At 42.2% G+C, this 13,186-nt stretch overlaps 3 protein-coding genes and 1 long non-coding RNA gene across 6 annotated transcripts; 3 read left to right on the forward strand and 1 right to left on the reverse strand.

Moving 5' to 3' along the window:
- The first annotated feature begins 152 nt into the window (after positions 1–152).
- acta1a (actin alpha 1, skeletal muscle a) lies at positions 153–5,013 on the forward strand. 2 transcript variants are annotated; one of them, XM_008317202.3, is made up of 7 exons: positions 153–288; positions 1,123–1,253; positions 1,684–2,008; positions 2,100–2,261; positions 3,949–4,140; positions 4,262–4,443; positions 4,557–5,013. In XM_008317202.3, exons 2-7 carry the CDS (start codon positions 1,125–1,127, stop codon positions 4,698–4,700), a joined length of 1,134 nt encoding a protein of 377 aa, XP_008315424.1. In that variant the 5' UTR covers positions 153–288; positions 1,123–1,124; the 3' UTR covers positions 4,701–5,013. The 2 variants fall into 2 exon arrangements, with proteins under 2 accessions (XP_008315424.1, XP_008315426.1); XM_008317204.1 differs by lacking the exons at positions 153–288; positions 1,123–1,253; positions 1,684–2,008; positions 2,100–2,261 and adding exons at positions 2,424–2,441; positions 2,862–3,186; positions 3,278–3,439.
- Positions 5,014–5,524: 511 nt separating this feature from the next.
- On the forward strand, positions 5,525–10,471 carry ccsapa (centriole, cilia and spindle-associated protein a). Of its 2 annotated transcripts, none has more exons than XM_008317201.3 (5): positions 5,525–5,660; positions 6,901–6,968; positions 7,096–7,444; positions 7,959–8,308; positions 8,694–10,471. In XM_008317201.3, exons 3-5 carry the CDS (start codon positions 7,129–7,131, stop codon positions 8,874–8,876), a joined length of 849 nt encoding a protein of 282 aa, XP_008315423.1. In that variant the 5' UTR covers positions 5,525–5,660; positions 6,901–6,968; positions 7,096–7,128; the 3' UTR covers positions 8,877–10,471. The 2 variants fall into 2 exon arrangements, with proteins under 2 accessions (XP_008315423.1, XP_008315422.1); XM_008317200.3 differs by having other exon boundaries at positions 5,532–5,666.
- Positions 8,843–11,833, reverse strand: LOC112487540 (uncharacterized). Its single transcript, XR_003050706.1, has 3 exons — positions 11,699–11,833; positions 10,767–10,886; positions 8,843–9,107 (listed from the first exon to the last, which is right to left on the reverse strand). It is a non-coding gene; the product is annotated as an uncharacterized LOC112487540 (long non-coding RNA).
- cep44 (centrosomal protein 44) lies at positions 10,689–13,144 on the forward strand. Its single transcript, XM_008317197.2, has 9 exons — positions 10,689–10,902; positions 11,216–11,363; positions 11,444–11,581; positions 11,731–11,961; positions 12,151–12,327; positions 12,402–12,500; positions 12,633–12,743; positions 12,826–12,896; positions 12,993–13,144. The coding sequence occupies exons 1-9, from the start codon at positions 10,811–10,813 to the stop codon at positions 13,057–13,059; spliced, it is 1,134 nt and encodes a 377-aa protein (XP_008315419.1). The 5' UTR covers positions 10,689–10,810; the 3' UTR covers positions 13,060–13,144.
- The last annotated feature ends 42 nt before the right edge of the window (positions 13,145–13,186 follow it).

Consider the following 13,186-nt stretch of genomic DNA (forward strand, 5'->3'; position numbering starts at 1 on the left):
TCGCTCCTTACACGTCCTCGCGCAGCTTCCTCTCCATATTTGGCGCGCTCTGTGCCAGCGCTTCCCACGCTTCCAAAAAAGGAGGCGGGAACCTGAGCGTGTGTCACGTGACGATGGACACCGGGACCCCAGCTGGACACTGTGTGGACATCCAAAAAGGGGGACACTCCCACCCTAGACACATGAGTGTGTATATAAGCAGGGCCGGGGTCTCCGCCACGTTCACCCCCACTCTACTGGAACCAGCAGCGGGAAGACATCCTCCTTGAAAGCCAGACACAACCGCAGGTGAGCGGCTAAGAGCAGCCCAGGATATCGCGTACTGACGCCCGGTATTGAGACCAGACACAGAGGAGGGACTTTAGTCACTGCTCCGCTGTTTAGTCCAGACAGGTCTTCCGTTTACCGATATTAGCCGTAATACAGCTTTTATTTTGACAGGTCCACGTTGCGACATCCTGACAGTTGATGCGTTCGCGGACTGTCGGAAACTATCTAGTCTGTCTAAAAATATACTCAGCAACCATTTCAAAATTACATTCGGACGTAATTACAATCGGAAGTAAAGTTAAAAAACTGTAATTTATATTAGTTGTGATATTTGTTACACAGATTCAAAGTAGGTCTAGCTCTAAGATGATTTTTGTCTTAAACAAAAGAAAATCGTATCATTTTACTTTTAAATGTCAAGGAAATTGTATATTTACCGAATATTCTGAACGCAACTTTGATTATATTTCTCTACTTAATTTATCCCTTACCCTAACATTTTTAATTAATAAATTGTATAAATTATTTGAAAAACGGCCGCACATTAGATTAGAAATTTCATTACACATTATAATGATATAGCTTAAGATTTATGAAGTCAAAACAACAGAAAGTCGACAAATATTCACTGAGCCTCAATTCAGCTTTTAAAAATATTTACAGACAGATTTATATTGAATACACACGCGGTATTTTCTCAGATACTCCTGGAGAAATCCGCGTGATTTAACAATTAACAAGATATTTTGTTTTGGTAATTTATTTGTTTTTTATTTTTCGAATTTATTCTGATGGTTTTACCGTTAAATTGTCCGTGGTGCTGACCTGACCTAACTCTGCTGCCCCCTACAGACATGTGTGACGACGAGGAAACCACCGCCCTTGTGTGCGACAACGGCTCCGGTCTGGTGAAGGCTGGCTTTGCCGGAGACGATGCCCCCAGGGCCGTCTTCCCCTCCATCGTTGGTCGCCCTCGTCACCAGGTATACTGCACATTCTGGGAAATATTACTGTGTGTGTGCAACACCTAGTGGTGAGATTGGAGAATGGTGGGAACTAAAGTACAATACTACCAAAAAACCCCAAAAACTTTTAGACTAAAAAAAACATTTTTCTTTTTAACTTTTTTTTGCTACATTTTTGGCTAAATTCGTTTTATTGAGATTTTTTTGTCAAACATTTTGCTACATTTGGCTCTTGTTTACTGATTGTTGCTACTGTCAGTTATTTCTGCAGAATCTGTGATTTTATTTATTTTTACTCAGCAGCAGTTTGTTGAACAGATTCAGTCAAATCTCTGTCCTGTAGGACGTTTGGGATGTTTTAGGGTGTTTAGTCCAACATCTCTGTGAATGTTCTGACCCAGGGCTATTTTTTACTCCACCTCACTTCCCCTCCCCCTCCTCTTCTCAGGGTGTGATGGTGGGTATGGGCCAGAAGGACTCCTACGTGGGCGACGAGGCCCAGAGCAAGAGAGGTATCCTGACCCTGAAGTACCCCATTGAGCACGGTATCATCACCAACTGGGACGACATGGAGAAGATCTGGCACCACACCTTCTACAATGAGCTGCGTGTGGCCCCTGAGGAGCACCCCACCCTGCTGACTGAGGCCCCTCTGAACCCCAAGGCCAACAGGGAGAAGATGACCCAGATCATGTTTGAGACCTTCAACGTCCCCGCCATGTATGTGGCCATCCAGGCTGTGCTGTCCCTGTACGCCTCCGGTCGTACCACCGGTGAGAGGAAGAACATCCCAGAACCTCAGCACTACTCCAAAACACAAACTTCTCTTTGAGTCTTATCAATTTTACCTTCTGTTCCTCCCAGGTATTGTGCTGGACTCCGGCGATGGTGTGACCCACAACGTCCCCGTCTATGAGGGTTATGCTCTGCCCCACGCCATCATGCGTCTGGACCTGGCTGGTCGTGATCTTACCGACTACCTGATGAAGATCCTGACTGAGCGTGGCTACTCTTTCGTTACCACCGGTAAGTGGAGGAAAACTGGGAAAAGCAGAGGAGAGAAGAGAATGAGGAGGGAAGGAGAAAAGACACTAATAGGACAATGAAAAAAAAACATTTTCCCACAATTTAAACATGTTTGATACATTTTTCCACAGTTAAACATTCTTAATATCAATTTGTACGTGCGGCCGCCCTCGTCACCAGGTAAATAGGCGCCAACAACTGCCTCCGTTAGACTGATGGCAGACGTAGTAATAATTCATTAGAAATATCATTAAGGCATTTTCTTCTGCTTCCTTTATTGTCTTTACGTGGTTTTAAATGAGTATTTACTATCCTTATTTATCAAATTTAACTGGAATTTGTCAATTAATATTCAATACAAACAAGTTAAGAAATGTATATCGCTATGGAAATACGTGTTTATTTATTATTGAAATTTGCCTGTAAGAGACATAGCAAACAACAACAAAAAAACAGAGAAAAAAAAATGCAATTATACGATGCTCCGTACTGTTATCCTAAGGCTCTGCTCATATTGTCACGTGTTATTCAGTAGTTTGATGTACCGGCTGCCCACATTGCACCATCTGACCTCCCCCCCTCCCCCTTCTTCTTCATCAGGGTGTCATGGTCGGTATGGGTCAGAAGGACTCCTACGTCGGCGACGAGGCCCAGAGCAAGAGAGGTATCCTGACCCTGAAGTACCCCATTGAGCACGGTATCATCACCAACTGGGACGACATGGAGAAGATCTGGCACCACACCTTCTACAATGAGCTGCGTGTGGCCCCTGAGGAGCACCCCACCCTGCTGACTGAGGCCCCTCTGAACCCCAAGGCCAACAGGGAGAAGATGACCCAGATCATGTTTGAGACCTTCAACGTCCCCGCCATGTATGTGGCCATCCAGGCTGTGCTGTCCCTGTACGCCTCCGGTCGTACCACCGGTGAGAGGAAGAACATCCCAGAACCTCAGCACTACTCCAAAACACAAACTTCTCTTTGAGTCTTATCAATTTTACCTTCTGTTCCTCCCAGGTATTGTGCTGGACTCCGGCGATGGTGTGACCCACAACGTCCCCGTCTATGAGGGTTATGCTCTGCCCCACGCCATCATGCGTCTGGACCTGGCTGGTCGTGACCTGACAGACTACCTGATGAAGATCCTGACTGAGCGTGGCTACTCTTTCGTTACCACCGGTAAGTGGAGGAAAACTGGGAAAAGCAGAGGAGAGAAGAGAATGAGGAGGGAAGGAGAAAAGACACTAATAGGACAATGAAAAAAAAACATTTTCCCACAATTTAAACATGTTTGATACATTTTTCCACAGTTAAACATTCTTAATATCAATTTGTAGATTTTTATTTTTTTAACGTTTACCTTTTTGAATTTTTAACTTTTGTTTTAAAAAGATATTTACCTTCAATCTTAAATACATTTTTAATCATAATTAAACAGTTAAAATGTATTTTGAACTTCCGTTTTGTGCCCCCCTGACATAGTAAACTTGTAATTTATTCATTTATTTAACTTTTTTAAAATGAATCGAGTCTTATTCTTACTTGTGGAGTGGCACTGGGGAGACTCGTGGAAACATGTGAAGCTGCAGGCCGTTTGTCGTGACTCCAGGACTTCTGTTGTTTCACTTGTGTGGCTGCTGTTCGTGTGTTTTTCACACACACTCTCCCTCTTTGATGTCTGGTCACAGCTGAGCGTGAGATCGTGCGCGACATCAAGGAGAAGCTGTGCTACGTTGCTCTGGACTTCGAGAACGAGATGGCCACCGCTGCCTCCTCCTCCTCCCTGGAGAAGACCTACGAGCTGCCCGACGGTCAGGTCATCACCATCGGCAACGAGCGTTTCCGCTGCCCCGAGACTCTGTTCCAGCCTTCATTCATTGGTGCGTGCTCCAACCTTTGTTTTCATCATTTGAATATCTCCAAATTAACTGTTTGACTAAAAGACACGAGGTAGACGTGTGTTGCATTTCTCCTCCTAATTCCCATCATGCACCTGCACAGGTATGGAGTCTGCTGGCATCCATGAGACCGCCTACAACAGCATCATGAAGTGTGACATCGACATCCGTAAGGACCTGTACGCCAACAACGTCCTTTCCGGTGGTACCACCATGTACCCAGGTATCGCTGACCGTATGCAGAAGGAAATCACAGCTCTGGCTCCCAGCACCATGAAGATCAAGGTGAGGACGATGACGAAAGCATTTCACTGTATTTCTACCAAAATTAACAAGTAGAGAAAAGATAATAATTAGCAGTGAGGATGGACTTTGATTGGTTCTGGTTCTCCCCGCAGATCATTGCTCCACCTGAGCGTAAGTACTCAGTCTGGATCGGTGGTTCCATCCTGGCTTCCCTGTCCACCTTCCAGCAGATGTGGATCAGCAAGCAGGAGTACGACGAGGCTGGACCCAGCATTGTCCACCGCAAGTGCTTCTAAACACAAAGCCCCCCGCCCCAAAACGAAGCCCCACAGCAAAAAGAAAAGAAAAGAAAAAGCCCACAGAAAGTGGATCCACTCAGTGTTCTGCTGACACCTGCTGGCAGTTTGCTGGAAGTGTTGCCGTCTCATCACCTGTACATATGTTATTTATTCCTTCTCTGACGTCTGTGAGTCTGTGTTGAATGTGAGTCGATGTGTGTATGTGACGGACTTACTGTGTGACAGTAAGAACCAGAAAAATCAGAAAAGACCAAAAAAGGAAAACGATTAAAACTAAGCAAACACACAAAATAAAAGCTGTTTATTTTCACGTAGATGTCCTGTCATTTCTTTCATGGGTTCTGTTTCTCCTCACCGCCACAGAAAGTAAACGGCCACAAATTACACCACAAGTTTTTTAAGTTAACTAAAAAAATGGGTAAAGCTACAAGTTAGACTAAATGATTAACACTAAAATGAAAATCAGAGCAAAACCAAAGCAAAAGAAAGTAAAGGTTAGCAGGCTCCAAAAACCGTTACAAAGTAACAAAAAATATGGCAAAAGAGCTGCAAGTTGTACAGCAAAATTAGTAGAAAGGTTGCCCAAACATTTCTTAAGATTGCCCTTAAATATAACCATCCTATTCCCAAAAAACGAATAGACTTAGCGAAAGCATAATGCCTAAAACGTTGGTTAGCAAAATATATCAAACTTAAATAAACAATCTAGTGCTGTAGAAACGTTACTAATAATTAACCAAATATATCATTGGTTAAGCCAGAAGTTTAACGGCAAACTTTCTAAGTTTTACTTTGGAAGACACCTCACTTCGGAAGCTGTGTATTTTATTTCCGCTAGTTTTATCGGTAGCTTTACGCTGACGCCTTGTCAGTGTTGACGCTCATATTCGCTCCATGACCAGAAATAGCGGACCCGGGATCGGAATCCGGAGCCAGACCGGACACTTCTGGACCCAGGTCTGAGTGAGTCCGCGGCTCTGTCTATGTTCTGTTGCGTCTTAGTCGTTTTCGTTTTTTTAAATCGATACAGGTGAACGTTACATCGATTTCAAGCCTGTTTTTCTGTCAAAATTCACTAGTTATTTTCCTACTCTCACCTTAACCATGCAACAGAATTGTCCATTACCTACTGTTAATGCACAAATGCGTAGAGAGGACGGTTTTAGAATAATAATAAATCAAATTTCGTATTATCGAGTTCGTATTTGGAATTTAATCCACAGCGAACCAATGTGCGGTGTTCTGACACCGATGGCAGTAGCCTTCTTCGTTTAAAAAAATACATCAAATGACCTAAAACGATGTTTATTTGTAGAATGTGGGGGTACTGTGTGTAGGTGGATTGGATCTGAGCTGAAAATAGATCAGGCTTTGGCTGTGCTACGGTCTGTAGTAAAACCTTAATGAGCCTCAGCGGAGTAATCTGAGGTAGAAGCCTGTGGGCGAGACCTACAGGTTATATTACGTCTCTGGCGTGACGTCATGGGGAAGAATCCTACTGAAAAATCTATGACAGGTTTTCTTGTATATGTGATCGTGTGACAATGTTGTCAGATTTACGCTAATTATCGTTTATATAGTCGATAACAAATTCACAATAAATCGTTTTTACGCTTTTCCGTGTACAAATGAATGAAAAATCGAAGCTTATATTTCAATTTTGACCTCAATTAATACAGTTACCATGACATTTAGAATATCAGTGTGCTGAATTATAAGTCGCATGCTATTTTTAAGAGTTTCTAAGTGGGGAAACCGGGTTTTCTATTGCTGTTTGTTAAATGTGACATATTATGTCCACTTTCTGTTGAGGGAGGACCTCAACCTGTCGCCAGGAGGAATGCTAAGGTCTTTTACAGCTGCGTACCATAGCAAATTAAATAAACTCACAACAAAAGTAAAGTGGTCGATGAGGGTTTCTTTCTCCATGGATTATTACAACCTAAAATTTTGAATTATTTATGTAATAGTTTTATACCAACTGAATAACTTGCTGAAAATGCCATAAATTAATAGAAACTAAAATGCCATAGCTGTATAAATTGCACCACAGATCAGTTATTTAAACTGTGTTAATGCTAATGTTAATGTTTTTATATAAGCAGGTTTTTTGAACAGAAAAAATAAACGTTACCACATGACAGGCTGAACGTCAGAACATAGTAGTAACCACATTGTGTGTCTCCACACCTTACAGATTTGTCCACAAGGTCTAAAGCTCCATGAGACAGTTGTCAGACGGTGCCTAAGGCCCAGTCAAGTCAGGTAGGAGAATACTTAACTATTCTAGGATTTTAAAAAAATCTTCTGATCATTCAAATCATTTTTGATCACCGTGATGATTGATGTGACTCATGAAAGTCAACATTGTCTCGTCTGTTTTTTTTCTCAGTGACTGAAAATAAACTGTGTAGGAACCAGAACCATGTTGACCAAGAAAGTCCGCACCGAGTACATGAAGAAGTTCCGAGATCCAAAGTGGGAGACCTTCTCTAAGTGCTACGAGGACTCCCTGAAGTACCGTCTGACCCGGCGGCTCATTGAACAGTCCCACAAGCCCTGGTTCTGGGAGGGCTGGGACAGTGGCTCTGACTCCAGTGGCTGGTCCACCCCCAGGCTGAATCAGAACAAGGTGACACCTCTATCACTCCCACCGCCTGAGGTGAGACAGAGGCTGTGTGAGCTGATGAGCAGTTCTGGACCGGAGGATGGAGGAGGAGGAGGAGCTGTAGACGCCGAAGGTTAGGGATCGGTTTCATTTTCATAGTTCTACCTTTTTTTTTTGTTGTGTTGCATTTAAAAATGATAGTGAAATGTTGATGGCGTAGACCAGGGGTGTCAAACTCATTTTGGTTCACGGGCCACATACAACGTAATTAGATGTCAAGTGGGCCGGACCACATAACATAATGAACTATAATTAAAAATGTTTCCCCCCTTTGCTTTCATGAAAAGAAGTATATTAGATATTTATTATTATTCATGCATATGTAATGAAATATAATTTAAAAAAAAAAAATCATGATGTGAACATGAAGTATTTGTGTATTTTTTTGTGGGCCATATTGAACTGCCTAGGGCCGGTTTTGGCCCCCGGGCCGTATGTTTGACAACCCTGACGTAGAGTTTAAAATGACTTTACTTTAGACTTTAAAAAGTCATAGTTTTACTTATTTTGAAAGAAACCAGCAGCAGCAGACTTCCACTTTTGTTATGTCAGCCTAATATTTTACTCCTTGTGTTTGTGTGAATCAGCTGCTGTGGAACACAGAGTGACTGAAGGCAGCAGCGGGTCAGTACCCGCTGCTCCAAATGTCATCCATCCCTCTGAAGACACTGAGACCGACAACGGGCCGGTGGACTCTGCCTCCTCTAACGGAGGGCCGGCCAACCCTGCACCAAAGCGCCGCCAACGCCGTCATGTTGCTCGATCAGAGTCGGATCCCCAAGAAAGCTCGTGCGATGACAAAAAAGCTGTGGCACGAAAGCCGCCAAGAGCCAAAAGTCAGCCCGCCATCAGCAGCAAGGAGAAGGAAAACCGTAAACCCTCCTGCAGACTGGACTGGACCAAGAGACAAGTGGAGGTCAGGAGGATGACCAACGATGTGAGTGGTTTCAAAAGATTTTAAAAAAATCATTACTGATGCACAACGTACGTCGGATTGTACCAAGAGCGCCCCCTAATTCTGTCAGACTCAGTGTGAGTGAAAACATGGCTGCCTGATGACATGACTCTTTCAAACGTTGAGATAAAAAATTATCACAGAGTTGTTGTTGTTTGGTTTGTAGGTTAGCTTTTATGTTGTTCTATTTTCAACTGAGGGAGAGCAGCGGCGGATCCAGGATCTACAGAGTCCTAGTTCTCCACAGCAGAGAACTGAAGCTGTGTCACACATGAATAATGAAGGAGGGGTGTTGATTTACAGTAACAACCCCCGGTCCCCCTCTCCCATCTAATTCTCTCTCTCTGATTCTGGTTTCTGTATCTAGAACCAGAAGTTGGACACCTGTGTTCCGACGCGGCGAGACTCTGATAGGAAGAGGTCCACCGTGGACCGCCGCAGGGCCCGGTCAGCGGATCTGGAGAAGATGAGAAAGTCTCAGCTGGTGGTGGTGGTGGACGAGCGCTGGATGACGGAGTACATGCGCTGCTTTTCTGCCAGAATGAGGTAGAGGCCGGTCATCATAAACCCCACCCCTGGAAACCTCACCTGACGACCGCCCACTTAGATCCATGTGATCTGGTTACAGTCTTTCCTGTTCATCTGGGTCACAGTAAAAGTCCTTTTTTAATTTCCACAGAGAACAGTGAGTCATGTCACCATCAACATACAGGAAGGGCCCATTTCAAGTATGAGTTATCGAAGTCAGACGCTGATGATGTCACCAATTTGTCGATGTCACCTGTGAACAAACAGAGAAAAATGTCTTTCTAAACTTTCTACACAAAAACCTAAACTCTCTGAATGTTTCCAAACACACAGCTTTTGACAGAGTGTTTTTTCAGATTGTATTTCTGTATCGATGATTGATAAAGATTTAAATGTAATATCAAGAACTATCAGTGGTTAAGAAGATAACAGAATAATTAGATTTATGTGAAAAATATTTTTAAAGAGAAATGTATATTTATCTGTCACTCAATAATCCATGAAAACAGCAGGATTTAATCTGTTTTTATATTATTATTAATAGTATAATTTTGTTTGGACTGTTTTTACTGAAAAGCACTGAAATTTTTAATCTTTTATTCTCTTTAATCAGAGAAAAACAGATGTGAAGAATTTTCAAAGACAAAAGCTGCACTGTTTACACAAAAAGTCACCAGAACTGTTTAAAGTAAAAACACCTCAGACCACAAACCTTTCACTGCTGCGTACCGGGTGTTTATTTTTTTGGTTGTTGTTGTTTTTTTTTTTTTAGTACCAAACCCTTTTCTACAGTAGGAACCAAAAGATTGGAACTGCAAGTAACAGGAACTGAAAGAAGTATCAAGAACTCTGTGAAGTTCGTCCAATGGAACCACTGAGGACCAGATGTCCTACCAAATACAAATTTTTCTCAACACCAACAACATGTACGGGACCAGGTACCAGTATCTACAGACAGTAACAGGAACTATGCGTCTCCCCAATGCAGGAACCATCTTTCCACCACTTGATCAAAGACCTAATTTCTGGTAACTGGTACTGTCCAGTCTTCCTGGTACTGTCCATAGTTCCTGGTACTTGCACATTTAAATCCCATATTTGGTCCCCCAGTAGAAGAAAACAGTGACATCATGTTGTTTTGTTGCAAGCATTGAGAACATAAAGCGAAATGCTGTATTGTGTCCACAAGGAGGCGCTGATGAATCACACAGTCAAGCTAAAAAAAAAAAAAAGCCGTTCAGTTACTCAGCTGATACTCGTCTTATTTAAGTTCCAGTGTGGCAGTACTTGTGGCATCAGCTCCTAACTCTTGTAGAACGTTTCTAAATGTCCAGGTACCGATGATTCTACAGCAGCTACAGACAGAGACTGTAGTCCATTGGTATAAAACTAAGGATTTGGTGTTTGTGACTGTTGGTTTCTTGTGCATGAGATGAAAATGTGTTAATTCAACATTTATTTCAGTTTTGAATTTAAAAATCAGGATTTATCTGAATTATTTTCATGTTTGATGATTGTACTTGAAGAAGTTCACGTGGACATGCACGTGACTGGTCAGTATCTTTGATGTGCTGCTGTGAAAAAAATATTAAACCTAAATAAAATACTGTATTTTGATTTCTTATTTTGATTTTATTTCGTGCCTTAGACCCAGTCCTGACACATAAACAATTTCAAGGTGGTCCAGAAACACTTTTATAATTTTTTCCCCTTTTTGTTTATAATTGTAGCCGTTTTTAAGTAGTTTTAAAAACTGAACAAGACTAGAGACAGACGAAAGAATAGCAGAAGTGAAAACAAAACAAAACAGAAGAAAAACTCAATTTCCCAGAAGGACAAGTATCCATGTGACGTCATCAACATACATCGACAGCGGCAGTGCATTGAAAAGAGGGTTAGAGTTTCTTCTTACTTTTTCTTCTCTGTTCTCCTCCCGGGACTTCAGTGTGAGGGAAGATGTTTTCCAACCCAGAATTCCAGACTGCTCTCCACAAACTGGATCGTCTCCTTAGAAAGGTTCGATTCCCGGGACCTGTGGATTTTAGCGGGTAAAAGACAAACGTCATCAACGTCACTCTCAGAGCTTTTCAATCTTCAACACAGGGCTTGTTTGAAAACGTTATTAATATTCAAGTTATTATAGTTATTATTATTACTTTTCAAATGATCAATTGTTTATATATTTAATGTTTTGTGATAACAATATAACGTTTGATAACCTTTATTTGCTAAAAATATTTATCAAACATGGTTTTTTTGTTTATATATTTGTAACTTAAACATTTTCTAAAATTTAAATTATTTTTTACCTTTTCTTGTTTATTTTACTTTTATTGTGCCCCGTTTTTTTTTTTGCCTCAGCCTGTCCACGGGAGACCCCGTAGCCTTTCTTCCTATCCTGAGCTTCAGCCTGACGTCATTTTCTCCAGCTGTGGCCGAGCTGCTGATGACGTCCGGACTAGAACTAAGCGGGAAAACCGACTTGAGATTCACTGACACTTTTTATAAGGTACAAGCGCAAACTATCTCGGTAGCTAACTGTTAGCAAATAAGACAGAAAGCTAATATTTTTGTGTTTTCTTTTTGCAGGTTCTCCGAGATGTGTTCCATTACAAATCGGTCCTAAACAAACATCAGTTCCTGCAGATTGGTTTCTCTCAGAGGAAAATCTCCCTCACTTGTGACGTCATTAACCTGGTTCTGCTCAAACACAAACAGCTACACAAGGTACTGTTTTCCCTGAGTTCTGACTCAGGAGTCCTGAGAATCGCTTTCACCTGACTTTGAAAAACAAATTTCATCACAAAAAAAATTATACATTTTAGTTAATCCAGAATTCTTTACCTTTGAATGATTTGTTTAAATTTGGATTTCAGGCTTCCAGGAAATCCCAGTCTGGAGTTTACAGGGAAAATCCTTCAGTTCTTTCCTCAAAATCCAGATCTGACTGGAGCCAGGAGTCGACGCCTTGGTCCGATGTTCCTGAGGACAGGATCAGCTCGCTGGGGGAACAGAAGAAAGGAGATGAGATACAGGTGTCTTCACAGATGAGGCAGTGTGAGGAGGCGGAGTCTGATGAAGAGCTGGAGCAGTTACAGACTGATGAAGTAAACACGTGTCCATCGTGCCCACCTATTTTTCTAGCTTCAGTCAAACCAGGGTGTTTTTTCTTTCTCTCGTTTCGTTCCTGAGTCTTATTTATTTTAATACTCAGTTACTAAAAACAAAACCATTTTTGATTAGATTTAAAGTGTTCAAACCTCCCCTTCCTTCTATGTCTCCTGCTCTCCCATAAGGTGGAGGAGATGAAGTGCAGCTCCTGTGTTTGTCCTGTGTCTGAGATGTCAGAGCTGAAGATCAGGCTCTCAGCTGTGGAGGCTCAGCTCCAGGGTCTTCTGTCCAGACTGGAGGACGTCAGGATCCTGGAGAAACGTGTGGAGGAGCTGGAGAAGAGAACGCAGCAGAAGATCTCAGTAAGGGAGACTGTAAGTAAAGGGGATGTGTGGAGACAGTGAGAAGGTCAGAGCTGAAGTTAGTTTTGTTCCAGGCTGGAGGAGAAACCATAAGTGTGAAGAGAGGGCAGTGGGAGGATCTGCTGAGCAGAGTATTTCTACTGGAAACCAAAGATGCTCTTAACAACAGTCAGGTGAGAAGAAGAAGAAGAGAACCTCAGGTCTGAACCTGCAGGACCTTGGTCTCCTTCTGATGTCTGGTCCTGGTCCATTGCCTTTGTCCCTGCAGTAAAACACAATAAATGTTTTATTTCTTTCATCTTCAGGTTAAAGCTGTATCACCTTCATCTTCATCCTCTCACACCTTAAGAGCAGAAACCTCCAACTCTTCACATCAAGAAGATCAGGATCAGGATCACCATCCTGTCCAACCATTGGTAAAAACCATGTTTGTGAAGAGTGGAGCAAAAGTGAAGTCTGTGCAGGTCAGGAAAAGTCAAAGTTTTTGTTTTGGAGCAGGTTGAAGAGAAGGGGGAAGGGGGAGAAAAGGGGGAGGAGCTGAGGACCAGACTGGAGAACATCACCAACCTGTGAGTTTTTATCAAACAGGATATGAAGATGATGTCCTCTACAAGCACAACTCTCTCTCTCTCTCTCTCTCTCTCTCTCTCTCTCTGTGTGTTTAGGTTGAAGAACACCTCCTCCTTGTTGAAGAAAACGAATTCCTCCTCCAGTCTGGAACAAACAGAATAATTCAGTGTCTAAAAAATATTGATGTTTCTTTTAATAATTATAGTCACGTCATTTCTTTCCTTTTACAATAAAGAAATCAACAAAATGTATTGAATCTTGACTCATTTTTATTCTAGTGTTCTTGCTA

This window comes from Cynoglossus semilaevis, chromosome 9 (genome assembly GCF_000523025.1).
Source record: "Cynoglossus semilaevis isolate Cse_v1.0 chromosome 9, Cse_v1.0, whole genome shotgun sequence".
Taxonomy (NCBI): domain Eukaryota; kingdom Metazoa; phylum Chordata; class Actinopteri; order Pleuronectiformes; family Cynoglossidae; genus Cynoglossus; species Cynoglossus semilaevis.